Consider the following 23,055-nt stretch of genomic DNA (forward strand, 5'->3'; position numbering starts at 1 on the left):
TTTCTTCAATAAAACACAGACACTATTTTAGTATCTAAAGCCACATTTCCATATGGTTTTGTTGGATAATTTTTTCCCTAATATGACCATAAGGAAATATATTCAAATATATTTTTGAAATGTTGCAGATAGTGCAGTATTCCCTTACACGTCTCTTGGCATCAGTTTTTGTATAGCAGAAATGGATTTAAACTGTAGCACACACTGGCTTTTAGCAGAGGTGCTTCACCTCTTTACAGAGCTGTGATTGTGGTAATCTTATGCCAGAGACAATAGAAAGCTATTCCAAATGGAGCTTTGCTAATGACCAGTTGTGTATTTGTTTCAATTGAGTTACTATAATGGTTTCATGACTAAGCAGAATTTTCATGGAAAAAAACTCAAATGTACTCTGAATGCAAAGAGGGGGAAATATTTTATTGACCTGTTGATTTGGGAGGGTGGAGTACAAAGTGAAACCTGGATGCCTGTTAGTATACATAGTTTTGTGCAGCTGCTTTTCTATCTTGCACTGGGAATAAAGGGTTTTGCCAAGACCTTTAAAGAGAAAGTCCTTCAGCTGAGTGGCTGAATATGCATATCTTGCAATTAAAATCAATATTTAGCTCTTGTCCTAATGCTCAATAGAAATATTAAGCTTCCCTTTAGTTATGCCTACCCAGAGCAGCTCTGTGAAAATTAACTAAATACACCGCTGACTCATGGCAGACAGGGGAGTGAGCAATGGTTTAACATCAGATTGTACTGACAGTGAAGGTAAGAGACCTACAAAGGATTAGTTTGTCTTTCAGTTTTCTAACCTTACCAATTGTACATGTAATAAAAAAAAAAAGTCACTTTTCTATGCATATTCCTGAAAGCTGCTCAGTATTTTGTACTGCACAATTCTGCGGTGAAAACATGAAAACCAAAATTCCTTTTTTTTTTAATTGAAAAATATCTGCAGCCATTTCACTGAAATAAAAATGTGCCTATGCCTGTGATGATCTGGATTTAATGAAACAACCTGAATAGAAAAACACACAAGTCAAGGTTCACAGTTACTTCAGGCTGAAAGGTCTTTACAGGTCAGAGTCCAGGACTGCCTTGGTTTAAGGGGGCCAGGGGGGGAAATCTTACAGTAATCTAGCTAGAAGAAACAAAACCAAAGCAAACAAAAATCTCCAGATGTAAAATCTTTGGAGAAAAGGCTTGCTTTTATTCTTTTATGTGGCACACAGCAGGGCTACAATCCCCAAGTGAACAGGGGCTGTGCTACTACAACACAGCAATCAGCTGCAAAGCTGCAGCCTAGTCCAGTATATAATCTTCCCAAAACCATATCCCCTAGTTACTGGCAAGCATGACTTCTTACAAGACTGGAGATTTTTCCTCTGGTATTTCTCTGCTCTTGTCATATATCTTTAGTGTCATTTTCTCTATCTTTCGTGTCATTTTCTCTATCTTTCTTTCCTAATACTGTTCATGACCTAAGCTGGCATGACTTTGAAATGAAACATTTAAAAAATGGTTTTTAAGGGTAGTACAGGGAAATGGAGGTGAATAAATAATTTCTTTCCTGTCATGTGACAGTCTGTGCAATCCAATAGCAAATTAGGCACTTGGTTGCATCAATATATGTTGTGGATCCAATTGTTACTGTGTTTAGCAGTAATTCTCATGAACAAGATTTAAAACTAACTAGCTGGTAGAGTTCTAAAAAACAGTGTTAAGTGTTTTCCAATACTTCAGTTACAAACACTTTTATTATATTCCCAGGTATCAAAATTTGGTCAGTACAACATTTTTTAAAATTAGAGTTTGCCTGTTGAATCTAAACACGAGTATAATATTCTCCATAGGCCTGTTACACCTCTAACATTTTAACACAGATTTCTTTTAATCTGTCTTTAATCACAGTGATGATACAATCCTGTTGTCTTCAGATACTGTTTTCCCCAAATTTATACAGTGGTTTTCTCACTGTAGACTTTGCCACTGTAGCCTTTTTAGGTGCACTGACAACACAGCCTAAACCTACCATACCAACATCTGCAAAGGCAATACTTTAAATCAGTGTCAAATGGAAGCTGCCTACCCTCAAACAGAAGATGGAACAAACCAATCCTCCCTGTACAGCTGCCCATATCTTCTGAGAAAATACAAACCAACATCTTATGGCACTTTCTATATCAAGAAGATGTGTGTAGTAGACCACCAAAATTGAAGAAGGCTTTAAGTTCATGAATAACAGTGTAGGCAGCCCTTCATATCTCCATTCTCAGTGTCATTGGCTGAGATCCAAAAAGGACTAAAATTAGGCCATTAGGCTTGACAGTAGGCTGAGGTGTCCTTAAATTTTAGGTGACAGCTTCCTATAGGGTAATGTGTATCCCTGAGTTATTCAAACTCCTTTGGAGATGCGTGGGGTCCATCAGCAGCCTCGGGATGGGATTTGTAACTGGTGTAAAGCAGTGGGGACAGATGTGTCCTCCACCTCTCTGAATCCAGCACTAGAGCACTGCTAGGAGCTGCCTGCCTCCATCCCAATGTGTATTTATGCACGCCTTCCCTAAAGACTGTTTAATCAAAATTCTCAGCAGAGATCAGAACTAACATCCCACGCAAGTGCCCAATTAATTAAGACAGTCACTCTCTCATTACGTAAAATCCAGCGGCTCTGAAGGAAGTTTGAGAGCTCCCTCTGAAGCCAGACTCTGCTCTGGGGTTAGGGAGCACATCTCAGGCAAAATTTGGAATTGTGCTGTGTTCTCCAAACATGAAGCTACACTATGGTCATCACCAGCATCATTGTCTTGAATGAAGATGGCTGTTGATGTATTTTGCCAGCAGACAGTCTTGAGAAGCCTTTACCAGCTTGAGCCCTCTAGGAGCAATAGGAGGAGAGACAGCTGCATTGAAAATTCCATCAGGCAGCCTAAAAATATCAAATAGTCCTTAAATTCCACAGCAGCCTCAAGAATTAGGTCCCCCCCAGGCATAATTTGAAATGAAGTTTTGTTATCTGGGAAGATTAATGTTTAAAGTTTAAGTACCAGGAGTAAAGAGGAGCTGAACTAGGCACTATGAGTCTGTGTCTTTAACTGTAGCTCCCAAGTCTCATATTCCAAAGTTGTCAAGGGATCACAGAAACCTGGACCTTTCACTAGCAATGTCTGCATCCCATTCCTCAGCCAAGCCATTTTACAGGATTTTACCAAGGGATTTACAGGATTTCTACAGTCATAAAACTGCATCTTTCATGTGTGCATATTGTCTGAGCCTTGGGAAGGGGTAAAATAGAAAGGGCAGGCGAAGGAAGAGCAAAGCATGAAGTTCCCTCAGGAAGGCTGTATCTCAGAGGAAAAATCTACCAGCCCCACAGAGCCCTGCAGGCATCTGTGCCCAGCAAACAAAGAGCACCTCTGCAACCAGCACTGCCCTGGCAGCAGGATGCAGAAAACTCTCAGCTTTTATCCATGTTTGAGTCTCAAAGATGAGCTGTGACTTCTAGAAAAGGAGATTTCTCTTCCTGAGGCAAGCATTTTACCCAAAATGCTAATAAAAATTAAAAACAATGCTCCCAGATTTATAATGCCTCATTCTGAGGAAACTCACTTGCTGCAAGAGCCTCTTCCTTTCTTTAGTGGTTGTATAAATACACATGTATCTTCCTTTTGCCCAAAAGACATTTAACCATTTTCCATGCTGTTCTCAATTATAAATGAGAATGGGCTAAACCATAACCCCCCACAACACTCTTCAAACAATCTTTTTTCCATTATAATTGATCTTTTAGATCATTTTATAACCACCTCAGCTGTAAATTCATCCCCATTATTTGTAATAAGTGCTGGCCTCATGTAAGTGTGTTGGCTGTTTTCCCAGAATAATCCTTTTGGAATGGAATCTGTTCATACTGGGAGAAGTGGAGGAGAGGGAGGGATGACCTACAACCCTAAAAATCTTATTAATGATTAACCCTAGCATGAGAAGACAGAAATGTTCTCCATAGTTAATCAGGATCTCATCTCTTTAAAAATGTGATGTAGAAATACAGACAAGGATTCCTTCTACCCCTCAAAACAGCTCAGCCCAGACCAGCCTGTTTGTCAGTTCAGGGCTGGCAAAATGTAGATTTGCAGCAGAACTGAGTAGTGCAGCACCAAGAGTGCAGGGAGTGGAGAACAAGCAACCCCTGAGGTGGTGAGGTTTGGGGGGAACAGGTTTGTGCCCTGACAAAAGGTGCCACTACAGTATGTCCCCCCATGCACCCAGGCGAATACAGTGACAATTTGCTTCCTCAGAGCCTGGAAAGGAGTCTGTACATTCCTGCTCTGCCTGTGCACAGTGCCAGACCCAACAGCAAAGGAGTGCTGCCTGCATCCTTCCCTATTGGAGAGATTACCTTGTTTACCAGAGGGGCTTAGAAATGTATCAGAGGATGAGCTCTTGCTCTGGCACGAAGCTTGATAAGGGTCTCACTCATCTCAGTTGCCCTGCCTGAATGGCTGAGATCCCTTGCTGACCCAGGTAGCTGTACACAGACCCCTTAAGAGCATCCCCTTCCCATGCTCTGCCTGCAGCAGCCCCTGCTGTTCTTCCTGCAATTCTTAGGGAAGGCCAGTGGCAATGTATCTTGATAGGGACTGCAGCAGTGACTGCAAAGGGGGGCAGCAAATGGTTCTACATCCCTTGCCTGGACTGGGAAGCCCCTGAAGCCTGCCACACTCCATGGGCTGAGAGTAGATGCCTAATGTGCGAAAGCCTCCCAGCCAGCTCTGCTCCTGCACACGTGGCAGGGTGACGTGTGCTGTCGGCAAGAGTATGAGATAAACCAGCAGAGAAGCTCAGGGAGGACAGGGCTGGGAGCTCAGCAGCAGGTCCTGGTTGGAAGTGCCTGGATGGTAGGTGGCTGCAGCCTGAGGGAGTGCAAAGTAGCGGAGTGGTTGGCTTTGTTGCCATTGTTATTTGAGATTAAAACTAGGCAAATAATCAAGGAAACTTACATTACCAGTGTCCTGGTGTTACTACTTGGGTTGAAACCCAAGTTTGTAGAGCAAACATCAATCTACCATTTCTCTAATCTCTTTTGCTTGTCTGGCAACCAAATACTGTTCTTGCAATCCAGGTTATTTGCCATAGGAAAAAAAAAAAAAAAAAACAAACAGAAGAATAGAAGGTAAACTATACTAGACAACTGCAATTAATCCCCCAAATGGCAACACCATTGACCTTCAATTTCCTGGACTGTACATAAATTTGAAGTTGTGTAAAAGAGAAAAAAGAGAATGTTATCTCTATGACATGGCAATGGACAAATGTGTCGGTCTGGGAGGAAGGCTGCTAAGGTCAATGGGAATGCACCATTGTTCTTTCTCCTTCTTGTCTGTCCCTGTACTGTGATCAGAAAAAAAGCCTGAAAACATAGAAACCATGTCCTGGACCTTAGTGATAGTTCCTCTCTCTGTCCTTACCTTCCATGCAATACCATCTGCTGTCTGTCATGCTTCCCAAGGCACCCTACACCCCTATGGGGCTGCGCCGAGACCGTAGGCTGGGTTACCTTCTTACAACATCTTCAGTTCGTTTTGGCTTTTACTGCATTGCCAGAACTCCTCTGAGGAATGCAAGAGGAAGAAAATAATTGTCTGCAGCAGTTCATGTTGCAGAAAAATCTAATTAAATTTCAAGGGATGGAAATGGCTCCCTTCCACTAAAGGCTTTCCCCTGCTGAATTGCAAAAGCGTATTGCAAATAACAAAGGGGCTAAAACTTAAAAATACACCAAAGGAAAAAAGCAAACAAAAAATTGCCACAAGAACATTTTATGCCAGAAATCATTAGACAACTGCAATTGAAAGGCCATTACCAACTCCCACTATAATAAAAGACATTATAATTGTAATTTGAACAACTCGGGTGACACTTTCCACATGGTATACTTATCCCTCATGGGACACATCTTGGCACTGCTGCTTATTAATGTAGGTGATAATCATGTAATGAATAGCTAGATTGATAAGGGTATATTGAGAACAGTTCCTAAAAATAGCTAAAAAACAATGCACATTATATCTTTACTGGAATCCTTGAAAAGAAACAGGAAGGACAGTCTTTAAAAACTATTTAAAATATAAAGATAACCATAGCATTTAGAAAAATTTGTTCCAATCAGAAATAATTTTAAGTTTCACATTTTTCTTCTTAGAGCAGGAATCTGTCCTAGTGAGCAAAACAAATCACACAGGTAATTAGATATTGAGGGAAAGGTGGGTGTATACCTCTGAGTTGTAATATCTCCTATATTTGTCAAGTTGGAAAACATACCTGTTTCAAATCAGTGCTTTTTCTGGATGACAGCAAATCCTCTTAAAACTATCATCATTTTTCCTTCTTTTACCATTCCAGTTATTTGGGTGTTTCCTCGCCTGGGAGACACGAAATGTCAGCATTCCTGCTTTGAATGACAGCAAGTACATCGGAATGAGTGTGTACAACGTGGGGATAATGTGCATTATCGGTGCTGCTGTTTCATTCCTCACTCGGGACCAGCCCAATGTGCAGTTCTGCATCGTTGCTTTAGTCATCATATTCTGCAGCACCATCACTCTCTGCCTTGTGTTTGTACCTAAGGTAGGTGAATTTGTTTTGCATAGATCCAGATATTTTTCCTGCTATTTTGTAATTATGCTGTAACATGTAGGTGTTTATCGCCTTTTCAATAGCAGGGGTTGTGTATGAATTCTTAACCAAGCCCATCCATAAATGCTTCTCTCCAGACCCTGAAGGAAAAACAAAGCTTCATGACATTTTGGAGAAAGTGTGAATACATGAGCTAATAATACCTATATTTTTACTGAAATTGTGCCTGAAGAAACAAAGAAAATTGTTTTCTGTAGTTTCAGTAGAATAGCCTCCATTTCCAATTTTCAGAAAATTTTTGGAAAGGGTGGAGATGTAAGTGGAGATTCAGGGGAGACAGGTCTTGTCTTCTCTGCCATGCTTCTTCTTTTCCCTCTTCTTTTTGGTGACCAGTTATAGGTACCAAAGGAATGGCATAAAGCTGTCTCTGGGGAGTTATAGGTTAGAAAGGTTCTTCCCTATAACTCTGGGGAGTTATAGGTTGGATATTAGGAAAAGGTTCTTCCAAGAGGGTGATTTGGAACTGGAAAGGAATATCCAGGGAAGTGGTAACAGCATCAGCCTGACATAGTGCAAGAAGCGTTTGAACAATGTTCTTGGGCAGTTGGTGTGATCCTTGGGGTGCTCCTGTGCAGGGCCAGGAGCAGCACTTCAGTGATCCCAGTGGGTCCCTTCCCAGGATATTCTAAGATTCTTACATACCCTTAACAAGATAATCAAGATCTCTGTTTCTATACCTACAAAAATAGTAAAATCTTAACATTCACTCGCATGATAAGAGATCGATTGTGTTAAAACCTCTAAGTATTCATTTATGGTGGTACAATAGGCTTTGTCAGTACCTCAGAGGAAAACTGTATGTATGCTGCAAATGCTGACTCTGAAGTTATATTTATTAGTGGGTATATTAAAGGATTAAGTGAGGCACAGACTGGGAGACACATGCTTTCATTTCCTTTTGCTCTTCTGAGCTTTGAGGACAGACTCATTGTGCCTTGTTGGAAGAATCGAGAAGATACCTACAAAGGGCTGGAACTTGATCAGTTCCCTTGCTGAGTTAAGCTTTAGACATGAATATGACAGATCTTGGATGAAGGGAAAACTGGTTTTTACGTAAGCTTACTTAGCAAAGCCTAAAGTACTAGGCAATGCATTCCATGTTATGAAGTAAAATGTTCAATTGTATTCATTTTAAGTGGCTTGTGTAAACATAGCTTATTACCCCAAATTAAATACATATGAAGTTGGACATCTGTAAAATTTGCAAGGCAAAATGTAGGTCTTTTTGCCTCTACAATCTGTTTTTGGATTTTTCAAGTGAGTCTTTATAAGAGGCTCTTTATTGGACCACATTCAATCAATGTATTGAACAAATTGTAGTCAGTAGATTCTGGTGCTAAGTGGCATCCCATCTACTGGGCAGCCAAGAACTGTGTGTGCAAAAGAAGCAAGAAAAACAAGCTAATAAACTGATCTCAAAGTGCAACCACTGAAAGAAATTAAATGTGCAGACTAGAGATAGAAGCTGATTTGTGATCTGCAAAAAACAGCAAAGTAATTCATTCTCCAGGATTGACTAAACAGGATGTTTTGCAAGTTTTGCAATTCACTTCTCAAATATTAAAAAGCCATACAGACATGTATAGTCATATTTTTGTTCTGTATCTTAGGGAAGAATCACAGCTTTGTTCTAAATTGAGGGAACATTCACAAACATTACAATAGAGTGTACTGTGAAACATAACAAGATTTAAGTGGGTAAGCCATATGAAAATGCATATTAAAACTCTTATGCCAAAAATACCTCCAAAGAATGTCAGAACTCTCTTCAAAGAGAATTATTAATGCTGTCCATGCCCTTTGCCCCATTGCTTTCATGCTCCTTTGCCCATCCTTCTCTTGTCACAGGCTGTGAAATTACTTTTCTGATTTCTTTTTTAACCCCTTCCTCTGATCTTCTTTTAAACCCCAATTACCCCACCCTCACTTTTCATCTTTTCTTTTTTACTCAAAATGCAAAAATGAACCATAGCCCCCTGGCATGAAGTCCCTAACCTTTTTCCATCTCTTTTCAGGTTTCCAAATGCTTAGCTATTTAGCAATAAAATTCATCACTGGCTAAGGTACAAAAAAAGATGTTGAAGCAGGGGCTGGAATGCAGCACTTCCAATGCCCATGGGAGTGTTTTCACAGCTGGAGAGTTCTAGCACTCATATATATTGTTCTGCATCTCCTCTGGTCGTGCTGTGCCACAGCTGGCAAGCACTCTCCCCTCAGCCTGCTCAGGCTGCACAATGACTCCTCTGAACACCACAGATTATATCCAACACTACCTAGTTTGTACATCCAGGTAAGATGTTAGTGTGAGACAGGCACCAAATCTCTCCCCTCAAGCAATTCTGTTGTAAATTAGTACAATCTTGGCAACTCAGATATATTTCTGGTGAATCCTAAAGCCTCATCAAGCACAGGGGATGATAATGAAGACCTGTAAGATGGCACTTTCTCATTGTTAAACTGACCAGACAGATGCAGGCAGTAATGTGGTTCTGAGCCAGGTGAGTGCCACTACTTCTCTGCTGTACTAAGTACATTCCTTTTAACTAATCTTCAGCAGTCTCCTGGGTCAACAGTGCTGAAATTCAATTTTACCCCACAACCCTTTTAAGTACACAACTACTCAACAATGTAGACACACTAAGGAATGAAACATGACATTTTCTCTTCCTTCTTGTCAGCTCTACTAATCTTATTTACTTATAACATGGCAATTACTATCCTTCTCTAGTTAAATGTCCACTTCGTCCATTGCCATTTTATTCAGTACCAAGTGCCTCAGAAAAAAACACGAGGAAAATCCCATAGAAAAGTAAGAGATATCAGAGGAAAAAATGCTCATTACCCTCTCCATTTCATGGTACAAGTGTTGATAACATTATACTGCATTGTACTTACATTAACTGTACACATTCTTGTTATCCAGCCAAAAGCTTTCCAAACCTTTTTAAAACTACTACAGATTTATGCATTCAAGGGTATCTTGTAGAAGTTATCTGCAGAATTCAAACATCTGTTATGTATATTTTTCCTGTCAGAAATTGACTGCAATGTCTAATTATCTTTTTAAGGACCAAGATGTCTATAGTACTTTTCAACATACTCCTCACTTCCTTAAAAGAAAAAATCCTAATATGCATTCTCTATTCATGAAGTAATTGTCACAGGCTTATTCATGTTTATGATGCTTCCATGTCCTTCCATTTTTCTACTCCATCCATTTTGAGACAGAACAATGGGCTCACTTGTAGTTGCCCCGCAAGTGCATATCATTTCTGGCTGCAATGGCACTAACACATTAATTCTGATCCAGTTGCCTGTAGAGCAGCAAGGCAAAATCAGTTCTAGGGATTAAAACATCCCTTTTCTGTGTTGGTAGCATTTTATGCCTATTTGCAATTGGCTCTGTGGATATCCAGTGTTGACCCTTTGTGAAAACTGAAACTGCACAGATGTAAGATAGCAAGATAAAAGTTCCACTGACTGTATGGTAGGAAAAAAAAAATAAAGCTCATCTAACCTCATTCTTTTGTACAGCATGAGCCAACAATGTTGCCCATGAACTTTTTAATCTAGTCCAGGAATTCACTAGATGTGAATCAATTCATTAAAACATGCCCCTGTTGCAAAACACCCAATTTTTATCTATAAACTCTCAGGTGAAGATGATTCAATGGCAATACTTCTATCTTTATTCAGTTTGAACTTAGACCACATCAAACTGCGGAACTTTTATCTTGTAACACTTCTGCCTGCTGCTTTAAGAAGCTTTGTAATTACCATTCTTCACATTTAACTTCATTTTCATGTAGTTTTTGGTCTAGGACTTAGACAGTCATTACAACCATCCTAATTTGAAACAAAGAATTATGAGAGTGAAGACACTTCCCTCTGGGAGGGCTCAGCTACAGCAAGATAGCCAGGCCTTAAGCAGTTGGGCATTGGTTACTTCCAGATAAATAATTCCCACTCCTCTGAGTATCTCTACCAGCATTTGAGCACATTCATAATAAGAAAAGTTGCTTCTGATCTTTAAGTGAAAATTTTGGGTTCTCAGCTCGTGTCTCCCTCCCTTTCACTGCAGGTCATTGAGAAGAGTCTGGCTCCATCCTCTTTACTCTCTTCCATCATATATTGAATACACATGAATAATGTCATACCCCTGCAATGTCTTCCATCTCAGGGCTAAATAATCAGTCTCTATTTGTATCATAAGGGTTGGGACCTTCTTTAGCATCTCTGTGGCCCTTCTCTGGACTTTCTTTGCCATACCTAACTCTCTCTTGTTCTGAGCAGCACAAATCTGGACACAACACCCCAGGTGTGTGTTGGAGAATTTTGCTCAGACATGGCTTATAGAGTTTTGTTCAGACATGCCATAATCATATACAGCTGATTGAAAAGTAAAAGGCAGCTGTAAGCAACAAATTCTCAAGCCTGTTCCTGTAAACAACAAAATTCTCAGGCACGTTTCTGTAAACAGCAGAGTTCTCAGGTTGTTTTTTAATAACAAGTAAATACCTTGTCCTTGGATAGTATGGGAAAGCAAAGTGACAAACATGGAGGCCTTGAGAACTGTTCATAACAGGATGAGAAAAACAAGTCTTGGTCTCAATAACAAACCACAGGTATTGAAAACAAGAGGAGGGGTTGGTGTGTAATCTGTAGCCAATGATGAGCTCGAGTTTTGCAATGTGTATGAACTTAATTAACACGGTTATAAAATGTGCATGTTGGATTAATAAATCGGAGTTCGATGCTGATCAAAGGATGGGTCGTCTCCCTTTGCCTCGTCAGGTGTGCTCTTGCCCAGGCTGAGTAGAAAGGAAGGATCACCTCCGTTGGCCCAGGATACTGCTGGCTCATGTTCCACCACAATTCCCATTGCCTTACTGGAAAGGTACTTTCCAGTCAAACAGACCTTGTGCTCTTTGGGTAGGTGCTTGAGGTTTATTTCTCCTCAAGGGCAGGACTTAGTACTTCCCTTTGCCTAGCTTTAGGAGATCCTTGTTGGCTCCAGACTGAGGAGAAGCATTAGTGACTGGCTACCACAATCCTCTGAGCCTGTCAGTTCAGCCCAATTTACATCCACTTCAGTGGTTCCTTGCCCAGTCACTTTATCAGTTTAACTTTGAGGATGCTCGGGGAGACAGTGTTAAATCTTTGCTTAAGTCAAGAAAAATAACTCTCTGCCCTCATCTACCAGCCCAGACATCTCACTGAAGACAGCTATAAATCAGGTTGTTCAGGGAGGATTTCTCTTTCATAAATCAACAACGAATGCTTCTAATCACATTCTTGCTCTTAATATGTTTGGAAATGGGTCCCCAGAGGATTTACTGCAGCATCCCCCCCAGACTGAGGTGAAGGTAGCAAGGAGGCATTTCCCAAAATTCTTCTGTCATATCTCCTGAACTCAGCTGTGACATTTCCTTTCTCCTAATCCTCAAAAACTGCTCAAAATCAGCATCATCTTCCAAAAGTAACTGAGAGTGGTCTCATGATGACATGGACCAGTTCCCTTAATCCTCAGGCATACAACTTGTCAAGTTGGCTGAACTTGATGTATTTAATTACTTTAGAGGTCTGGAATTTTTGAAGGCAAGTTTTACCAGTAAAGACTAAGGTTAAGAAGACACAGAGCACCTTAGCTTTCTCCATCTGCTTTAACACCTGAAAAATAAAATGTATTATCTGCAAGCATCATCCCAATCTGCAGCCTTGGTCTGTAAATACATGCCAGGGACCACACTCTTCAGAGCCTGAGAAGTCAGATCTCTGTTGATCAGAAGTTAGGGCCTTACTTCATGCCACTGGAGCTGCAGAGCAGTTCCATGCTCTCAAGAATAAGAGGAATCAATTCCAAAATGCAGCTAGACCACAAAATCTGGCTGGGCTGTGCATGCAAAATGATTGCCCGTTCTCTCTTTTTAGACAACTCAACACCTTTGGATTTATGACTCCATGCCTATTCTCTCAGGGCAGGGAGCCCCTTCAGCTTTGTCTGTATACAAATATATATGTATGCTGCTTGGCAAGTAACATAAATTTTGTATTCTCTAGAGTAATGTGAGAATCTCTGTCCCTGCTGCCAAACAGCAGTAGCTTTCTCTCCTCATGTCAAGGTGATATTTTCACATTGTCACTGAGTGTTAAATTTCACTTATATTTGCTTAAATTAAATATGTTTAAGGTTAACCTTTTTCTAAGTGGCTTATTTAATTTTTTTGAACAGATTTGGTTTATTTTGGGTTGCTAAAAACTAATTAAGTTTCTGTTATCTCCAGAGTGCAATCTCCCATGAGTTCTCTCTGTTAATACTCCTGCTTCATGTCTCTCACTGCTTGAGTGTTACTTGTAACAGTAGGAAAGGAGAAATTTCAGATGAAACTGTGCTTGGGAAGAGGAGGGTTTGGTGGACTGTATTTTTCTTGAGGAAGGAATATATCCTTTGAAAGTACAAACTTATCAGTGAAGGAGAAAGATACATGTGATAGAATATTAAAATGTATTTTAATATATTATAAATCCAGATAAATATCTTTTGAATTATTTTTTTCTTAATTTTTTGAATGCTTCCCTTCTCATAATCATTTTCATTCAACCTATTCTATAAAGTTTTTCAGAAATCATCTCAAGTAGTGCACATGGCAAGCAGAGCTCACTTTCCAGAATTTTATACTTGAAAGTCAAAAAGGAGCTCTTGGTTTGCCTTTCAGTATTTTGAGACACAAAATAAATAGCTGCAAAAATAAAGCAGGATTTCTTAAGGCTTTTCAACCTTTCAGCTCATCACACTGCGAACAAACCCAGATGCAGCCACACAGAACAGACGGTTTCAGTTCACTCAAAATCAAAAGAAAGAAGATTCAAAAACATCGACATCAGTCACCAGCGTCAATCAGGCCAGCACATCTCGACTAGAAGGATTGCAGTCAGAGAATCACCGCTTGAGAATGAAAATTACAGAGGTATTGTTTACTGTATTTACTGCCTAGGCACTTCAGTTTTCATTGGTTTTTTTGTTGCAATTCTCCAGTCTGCTTAAATGCTGGCTACATTCTAGAGAAGAAAGTTAACTTTTCCCATCAAAATAATAGGAAAGAGGCAATTTATAAGGATTGCTAACTAGTACAGCAAATACGTGGCAGGTGTGATAAAATGAAAATGTGCCTTAGCAAAATGGAATTAAAGTTGCCCTATTTATTTGTGACAGGCCAATTACCGTGCTGTTTCACATGGACATGCTGAGCTCCACAGCTCCAGAAGTGTAACCTTTACAAGCAAGCATAACAGAGATCCGCAGCCCCAGGGGCACTTAAGGGCTGTCTTTGTTCCTGTTTGTGGTTGAGTTCTGAGGCTGCTGCTCCTGTTATTTCTCAGCCTCTCTGAGAGTTTGCTCAAAAACTTGCTAGACATATTTTTACATCATCCATGAAACAGAATGACATATTTTCTTAAGGTAGAAAGAAAGCTTTACGAATGCGTGAGCTGACTCTTTTGACACAAAGGTGATGGTTGCTTCAGTACCTACTGAGGGAAAGGCTGACTACGTGGAGTACATGAATTACATAACAGCTACAGTATGTACATTTGTAGTTATGCCCATCCTTACTCAGTAGACTTGAAATGATGACAAACCAGTCTTGAACACTGCCCAGCTTTGAGACAAGATAGCCATAACTGGTCATATCATAAAGAAATCAATATGTTCTTTGCCAGTCTGTATTCTTATACCTTGAAGAAAAACTATTTTATTGCAACAGTTATTTCTTTGCCCAGATCTTAATGACAATTGCCTATGTAACTATAAATTATTTACTCAGGCTACCAAAGAGTTCAAAAGTAAAAGTTATCTCTGCCTTGTTAAAGAAATTTAGTTCAGCTTTGCTGGGTCCCTTTCATGTGAGAGCCTTGAAATTTTTAATGAAGGCCTAGCTGCCTGCTGGCTATTTCTGTTCCTTTACTCTACCGTAGTTTTCTTCCTACTAAACCTCCTAGCACAAGCTCTCAGCCTGTGTTTCACAAGGCTCATGATGGTGAGCACAGGTAAGGCAGATCAGAGCAGCCACATTAGTGCTTGCAGGACCCTGACAATTCTTTTTGGACTTTGCTTAAATAGATTGAATTCCCAGAACCAGTGGGTCCAAATCAGTTTCATTGTCAAGGGGATTTGGAACATGCCCTACATGGCTAGCAGCTACATCTCTAGCTCATCTAGTTTGAGTTGCTGTGCCCCACTTCTATAAGGAAAAACATAAATCTAAATTCAGCACTTTTAAAATTCTGTTAAACTAGTAGTGAGTGGGACATACTCTGGACACTACAGCGTGCACAACTGTTCACGCTGATTAGAGGATTAGGAAGTTTGTTTCTTGTAATTTTCTATTTGGGCTGTAGAAAACTGAGTACAAGTCAGCCTCTGAGAACAGATTGTGCTCTGCCCAGTGCTGAGAGTGCGTTCCTGGTAGAGCTGACTGCGGTCACTCACATGCCATAGCTCCCTTGTATTCTCCTGTATGTTCTGCAATTTGATGGATGAAACAGTTGTAGCTTTGTATGCCACAGTTTTGCATGTAGATAATAAATAGTTCAGAGGTTTTCAGACTGGGCTTTCTTATGCCCATACCTTTCTCACTTGTCAGTACACCTGAATTGTTTCTACTGTCCACTACAAAAGCTTATTCCTATCCTATGCCCTCTGTGCAATGTCACAGTTGAACACAATTTGTGACTTGTAGCTTTATTTTTAGAGGTAGTGTAGTATTGCTATAAGAAAACTGTATTTGTCACAGTGTAGTAATTGCATTACCACCTGCCTTCCAGCCTAGTTATAGAAAGCTGTGCCTCAGTGCAGATACCTGAAGCAAGGACTCGTGAATTTTGAAGGGTTTGTACTCTTTGTTTTGCAGCTGGACAAAGACTTGGAAGAGGTCACAATGCAACTTCAGGACACTCCTGAGAAAACAACATACATTAAGCAGAACCACTATCAGGACCTTAATGACATTCTTAGTATACGGAACTTCACAGATGGCAAAGGTGAGCGTCAGTAAAACCCATTAGTAGCTTAACATGCCAAACCTCTGCTTTGAATTGGCTTCAGAGCACTCAAACCTTGGTAAGACAGTTTAAATATTTTGGTTGAATTACTGGGAGTATGCAGATTCACATAATAAGTTACATGGTACCCACTGATTAGTTATTTCTGTATATGCATATTCTATTGTAATACACATGATGAAGGGGGAAAATTTAAAAAGTGTACTTGTGTTCAGAAGCTAAGTTTTTTGTGCTGCATGGAGAGAGGAAAGCCACAGAATTTTAAACCCAGTTTAATATGTGCTTGCCTGACTAGGATGCTGAAATCCTGCTTTTGGACACTGCTATCAAGCACATAAAAGAGAAGCATGTAAATATTTCAGTGCTGGTTTGGATTCTAAATGCAGAATTGAAGCCACTCATGTATGAAAGTTCTTCCCTAGGAACTGATAAAAAAGAATTTAATGACAACTGTAATATTCCTGAGTTGTTTCTCCTGTGTGTCTTGCATCGCTCCCTGAAGAAATACATGCAAGAGAATTTCTTCCATTAGAGCCATTTTGCTTTTTGGGAAGCAATAAAATCTGGTGCATAGTGCAATAAAAGTGGAAGCCAGGACACCCACCTTCCATATCTGGCTCTAGAATGGATCTAATTTCTGACTTCTGGAAAATAGCTTTGTAAGCTGACTATTACTATAGTGTGTGAAAAATTGCTTGCTCTGTGTTTGGAATTTGTATATTTGCATGTTTGCTACACTGCAAGGCTCATGCTTCTTACTGATGTGGCACCATAGGCTTGAATATGTGGGACAGAAGTTACTCTTATGAATATATTTGAAGAAAAATTTTACAATCACATCAACAGTTCACACATGTTATTGAAATATATTGAAATTTCTGTTGGATAAGGTTACTTTCTCTTGAGCTTTTTGTTTTAACCTGGGTATACACTGGGTTGTATAACTTGTGGCAAAAAGAAGAAAAAGGGAGTGCTCCCAGTGTCCTTTTTAAAAGTAAAAAAAAAAAAAAAAAAAAAAAAAAAAAAGACTGAAGAGGGGAAAGGAGGAAAAGGAAAACGTAAATAGCTGCTGGAGGCGTGTGATTATTGGGCTGAGATCAGGAGCAAGAACTAACATCAGTGAGTGGGATGAGGCAGTTTGAAAGGAACACATAGAATGTTCCTCTCATGTCAGATGCTCCAGGAAAAATGATAAATCATGAATAATATTTCAAGCAGAAAAGATACATTGCATTGTGCCAAATGCCCATCTGAGTCTGGGTATGAGAATCAAAAAATGATTCTCAAGAATACACTGGGTATAAATTTAGGATGGATGCTTCCCACAGCAAGATGCACTCCATTAGCAGTAGGAGGCTGGCAAAGAAATCAAGGATAAAATATAACCTTTCTGCACTTACTTGTGGCTATGTCTACAAAAAACATTGATGCCTAACTGCTGCTTTAAGCAACAGCATCCAAGATTGTCTTTGGTCCTAATTTCCCCCAGTACACCTCCCTAGCTTTTACATTTCTGCTGTGAGGTGTGTATTTAAAATCATGTGTAGGCATGGAGCCCTAATGTCCAGAGTAGCTTGGAGCTATGTAATATTGGGATTTACAGGGTAGATATTCTGCATACTGATGTTGCTGGACACAGTTTTCTCAATGGACTTACCACATAAAGCCCCACACAAAAGGTGGGACAGATGGAGAAAGATGCTTTCTCTTGTGAAAATTTATATGGAAAGGTGAGAGCATCCATTCACCTGGGAATGAGGAAGGCCTGGATCCCAATTTGCAGAAGGTATTTGGAGTTTGGTCCCTCACCTGGTGGCAAATACTCCATGCATGCATATTGTAGTATACCCTGATTCTGACACAAGGGACACTAAATATTCATCCTTCCAGGCTCTGAGCCACTGTTATAAGCAACCCTTGCTAGCCCTTTCCTGTCCCTCCAATTCCATTTCTTCTGCCGCTTATCTTTCCATATTTTCCTGTCCCTTATCTACATCTGAATCTCCTGTCTGTTTCTCTCACTGCACCCATTCCCAATAGTCAACCTATGTGCTTAATATAAATTTGCTGTTCCAATCAAAATAACAAGGCTTTGGAGAATTCATGCTGCTGAGTCACTGCTGATTCTGTGCAGATTCAAACAGACACCACTTAAATGGTACTTAAAAAAATTCTGGCCCTTACAGCTACAGGAAAGCTAACTCTGAAAGACATGACTATGCTTTCTGTAGCTGTGCATTTCATGAGCTTTCAGTAAAGGAAAGTACAGAAACTTGAAATTATGCATCCCTGGTGGTACTTGAGTGAAGCTTCAGAATTGTAAATAATCTATTAGCGTGACCTAGGAGTGACCATCTCTCTCATCCCCACTGTGCAGCTGGGGAAGCCAGTCCAATATTAGTTTAAAGGTGATGATGAGGTTTGTGGAAAATGTGGAAAATGCGAGCTGGGAGAGTGGGAATAGGACACTGAAGAGAGAGGCTCAAAATAGCAGCTAAAAATCATACCAGATAATTTGCCACACTCACTTTGTTGTTCACTTCTATGTGAATTGTTTTTATAAAAAACCTTGCTGTTTTGGAGGAGCTCACAGGGAGAATGCCATGTAGGGTAACCCCACTGCTATTGCTTACACAAACTCAGGGCACTGCTCTTCACAGAACAGATCATAACATGGGATTTAGGCAATGCAGCTCTAACAAGCCCTAATCAAACTTTAATGTCATCGTACACTTCAGTAGGCTTCTGATCTGTAAAAATTGCCTAGAGTTAAATTCTTATAGCCAAGTGCCAGAGGAGGTTATTTGATTCATCTCTTCCTTCTTCACCACCCTCATTTACATCAAACATATGGATTTAAGATACTAAAGTTAAATTACTTTAGCCAAAATAGGTAGATACAGCTGTGAACTCCTATATCTGCCTAACCTCAGGCAGTGTTTCATAACTTTGGGATTCCTGCTTAGTTATTAACAGCAACACCTCCTGGTGTATCCCAAGAGCTCTGCTGGCACAGGGACTCCTTCTTTACAGCACACTTCAGTACATCTCATTTAAAGAGAGATATTATCTGAGACACTCAACTCTTGTTCACAAATGCATGATGTCCCTGAGACATCCACAGCAATTGGCTATGTAAGAAAAGCAATTAGGAAAATGTGATTTGTGGTTTATGGCTTGATTGCTTTCTTTTAATGCAGGCTTTTTCACTGCACTGCTACATAGCTTTGTGTGGCCAAGCAGTTTTTAGCATGGTCCATGGACTGTGGCTCTGAAACATCAGATGCTGGATTTAAAAGGGCATCCCCTTAACTTCATTTCCTACATTCCTCGGATGACTTTGAGTCACTGTGCCTGCTAGTGACCTCAGCTCTGTGCACAGAGCAACACTAACTGCTCCCCTGGCATTTGTGGGATCTGGTGGCCTTGCTGGAGTGGCAGAGCCACATTCATTACAGCCTGGGTTTGAGGCAGGGATGGGCTCTGGGGGAGGCCAGTGCTTGGCTCAGGCCACCTCTTTAAGAGACAGAGTCATTCAGCAAGAAGAGTCAGGCTTGGAGGCACAGTTGTGTTTGCCAGGCTGACATTTGGAAAAAAGGAGGACAAGTGCCTCAACTATGAGGCTGTGTAAAGGCAGGGAAGGGATACTAGATACTTTTGCTACACTTAGAATCTTACTATCTCATTCTACTTGACTTCTTTTTGACATTTTAATACATGAAGTTATTTCCATGTGACATAATTCACAAAATCATGGATTGAAAGAGTTTAATATAAAGCAAAGCTTAGATGAAATCCTGCAGAAGAATGTCCCTCTATTTCTACCTTGGCCAGTACATTTCAGAGTAGCATGTTAGGGAAATTAAGGAAATTAGGGAAATTAAGCCATTCTATGGGATGTACAGAAGAAGCAGGAGACAGCCTTGCCACAGTCCCCTGTTATGAGCAAACCCTTTTTGCAGGTTCTCTCTCTGCAGGCGCCCTTCCTTGCTCAGAAAACCTTGTCTGTTTCAAGCCAGAAAGCAGTCTTTACTCATTGCTGCAAATGGGCTGGGAGCATTCATTTACATGTCAGATATGCCTACATACTGTCACTTGTCACCCCACTCCGATGTTTCCTGGTGTTAGTTTTTCCCCATGTAAAAGCAGCTCAAAGAAAAACAGATTTCAAAGGCATTTGCTCACAAATGCAAAGCAAAACAGAGTTCATCTGTGATGGATGGGGGAAGTATTATTTCTATGAAGTTCATGCAATTCAAGCATTAAGGTTGAGATTGAAAAAGAGATTCAAAGGTAAGGGCTTTCAGAAATAACTCTGAAACTCTGGATGCTGTTATAAAGCAAGGATGTAGTTTCTTTCTTTATAGAGATCTGTATGCTAGTTTCTATGAAGCCTAACAAATTGACTCAATCCTGAAATTGGAGCATGTTTCTATTTCAACAGGGAGATCAACCTATCAGTGGTTCAATACCTGTCCTTTCTTGCACAGAAATGAATCTGTAGTAAAGGGAATTTCTTCTGATTTAAAGTAGTACAAATCAGAGCATAATATTGCTGGCTTTTCTTTTTAAAAAATCTTTCTCTCAAAACACAATTATCAGAAGCTATGATTTAGATTGTGTGCGCAGAGTGCTTACTTCAGGAGAACTTTTTCTGATTACCAGCAGAAAATGTGATCGTTTTAATTTTTCCTTTCAGTTTACTTTCTTATCACTCTATTTACATGAAAAACAGAGACTGGCTAGTCATGTTTCACAGTCCAAACAACAGAACTGGGAAAAATTACAGCAGGTTTTCAAAATCTGCCTCTAGTTTTAAAGTTTCCTGAGCTCTTTAGTAAATCAGCAATCTCTGCCAGATCCTGTAAGTCCTTGTTAAACCACACTTACTTCTTTGTGGAGCATAATATATGTTTTCTAGCAAAGAGAAGCAATAGTAGAATTGAAAGATATTGGATGAAGAGTAGTTCTGTCATCTAGTTCTAAGCCATCGGAGGAATAATGCCACTAAAGCATAATGATGAAGATGTTCAATAAAGCTGCAGTGTACAAACATCAACCAAACAAGCACCTAGTTAAAAAAAAATATGTTTTCTAAACTCTTGGAAGAAATTGAAGCATCATCAGTCACCTGGTGTGCTCTGCCTGCAGCTGAATGAGGGTTGTTAGTATGCATGGCACATTTGAGCCTGCCCAGGTAATTTTGGCAGCACGAGGCTGCAGAGTGATCACAGGTGACCCCTGGCAGAGGGAGAGGCGAGCAGCTGGGGGCAGTGACCTCCTCTCTGAGCCCCTGGGCGGCCTGCATCAGGTGTGCTCTTGCAGCTCAGAGCTTTGTAAATGGAAGCTGGTTTTTTCCTGCAGGTAGGCAAAGGTCCCAAGCTAAAGCCCTCTGGTTCTCACCAGCCACTGGCAGCCAGCTTTGTTCTATAATGAGCCCATTGCCGAGCGCTCTGTGAGGCCCTTGAGATGTAATGTCTTTTCTCCCGACAGCTTTCTGAATGGAAAGCACTCAGGCATCGCTTATCCAGACTTCTGAGTTCTGGTTTGAGGTCTACAAAGGTGAAAATTATATAGAAGGTGCTTCTGGCTAATGTGATTTCAGTTTAAAAAGTAGTTACATCATCCCAGTGCAACTTACTGGGTAGAATCTGCAGCGGCACACAGTGCCCTGAGGATGAAGGGCATTTTCCAACCAGCATACTTAATGGACAGAGGAGGAGAGAGGATGGGGAAGTATCAAAAACACTGCGACACTTTCCAGGGGAAACTGGGAAATCAAATGTTTACCGCTACTTTCAGTTGTTCGTGTATATAAAACTAGTTTTCTAAACTCTTAAGTTTTTTAAGTACATATGGCAATAGTGTTTTTTCTTTAAGCTCAAGCTCCCAGAAGCGTATGACTAAGTGAGAATCTTGCTCTTCATTATTTAAATGAAAGGTAAATGAAAAATAAAGATATTCTAGTTTCCATAGCTGCAAAATAAAAACTTAACAACTCCTCTCCCAAAATGCTTAACATATAAGAATTACCTTTTTTTTTTTAATATTAAAAGAAACAAATGAAAAAAGGGGGAAAAGTGTCTGTATTTTGTCTACATTTTATACATTTACAGTAAAACTTGCATTTGGTAGCCTTATGTGCAGAAATTTATTCTGTGTATTAAGGGCAAGTCATCTGCAAGAGTGGTAGAAAAGAGTCTATTAAGAATAACACACGGTCATATATGGGCAGTTGGTGTTGAGAGTTGAGTAGGAAGAGAATACATGATTTCTGCTCTACTCTAAACTAAATCCCCCACCTTTTTGACAAGGACCACCTCCTTCTCTTTCTCTCTCACAGCACAGCTGAAAGTACATGAAACTCCTTTAGTGTGTACAACACAGATTATCCTATTAAATAAGAGACTCCCAAACAGCAACACTTGCATTTTCCAATCATTTGATGAAGAATTATATCTTTAGTGGCTTTAAAAAATGTTAAATCACTTATCTTGGCAAAAGGAGTTGGAACCCTAAAATAATTAAATTTAGAGCTTTTCCATCCCTAATTACAAGGGTTAATCAAATTTTTACTTTGGTCTATATCAAAAAGGCAGCAGTTTCCATTGTCAGCTTAGATCAGCTCAGGACTGAGTGCTGGTTTTAATCACGGAAGTAAAAAGTGGTTTTTTCTACATGTCTGTTTATAGACATCACAAGACTTTTATGCAAATGTCAAACTTGATATACAAAGAAATGCAATGTACAGAAAATAAAAACTGAACTCTTGTGACAGCAAGTGCCACACCAGCAAGCTTCAGGCTGCCCTGAGATGATTGACCTCACTGCTTATCTTAACCACTGTCAGATTTGACTCTTTGCTGTACTCCCTTCACATCCAAACCATCAGTGAATCCTGCCATCTCTTCATTTTAAATACACTTCTTGTTACAACTGAATTCCTCGGCTCTCTTCTATTGACATTTTTTTGCCCCAGCCAAAGCAGCTTCATGTGTTCTGGTCACCTCCTTTCTCACCCAGACTCTTCTCTTCATTGCAACATCAGTGAAAATTCTTGTCTCCTCTCCTGAGCTGTAGTGATCCCCATGTCTGCACATTGCTGCCTCCTCACCTACACACTCTGCTGTTGTTTGCTTGTTAGGTTTTTCACAGCAGGAAGTCAATGCTATCAAATAATGCCAGGGATAACCTGGCTGGGAGGGCAATTCTAGATGTTGGAATTTGTCCTCAAAACATTTATGCTTCCAGCTTCTTTCCTCAGTTTGTGTTTCTGCGGCTTATTTTGTCCCCCCAGTGCCTGTTGACAGC

The 23,055-nt window shown here is 40.1% G+C and overlaps 1 protein-coding gene across 1 annotated transcript in view; it reads left to right on the top strand.

Moving 5' to 3' along the window:
* Positions 1-23,055, top strand: part of GABBR2 (gamma-aminobutyric acid type B receptor subunit 2) — a 454,077-nt gene that overhangs the window by 421,909 nt on the left and 9,113 nt on the right. Inside the window, exons 15-17 of the mRNA XM_058809544.1 lie at positions 6,391-6,615; positions 13,470-13,652; positions 15,594-15,723. Of these exons, the coding sequence (XP_058665527.1) occupies positions 6,391-6,615; positions 13,470-13,652; positions 15,594-15,723 (538 nt within the window). The remainder of the gene's footprint in view (positions 1-6,390; positions 6,616-13,469; positions 13,653-15,593; positions 15,724-23,055) is intronic.

Source organism: Ammospiza caudacuta, chromosome 1 (assembly GCF_027887145.1).
Source record: "Ammospiza caudacuta isolate bAmmCau1 chromosome 1, bAmmCau1.pri, whole genome shotgun sequence".
NCBI lineage: Eukaryota > Metazoa > Chordata > Aves > Passeriformes > Passerellidae > Ammospiza > Ammospiza caudacuta.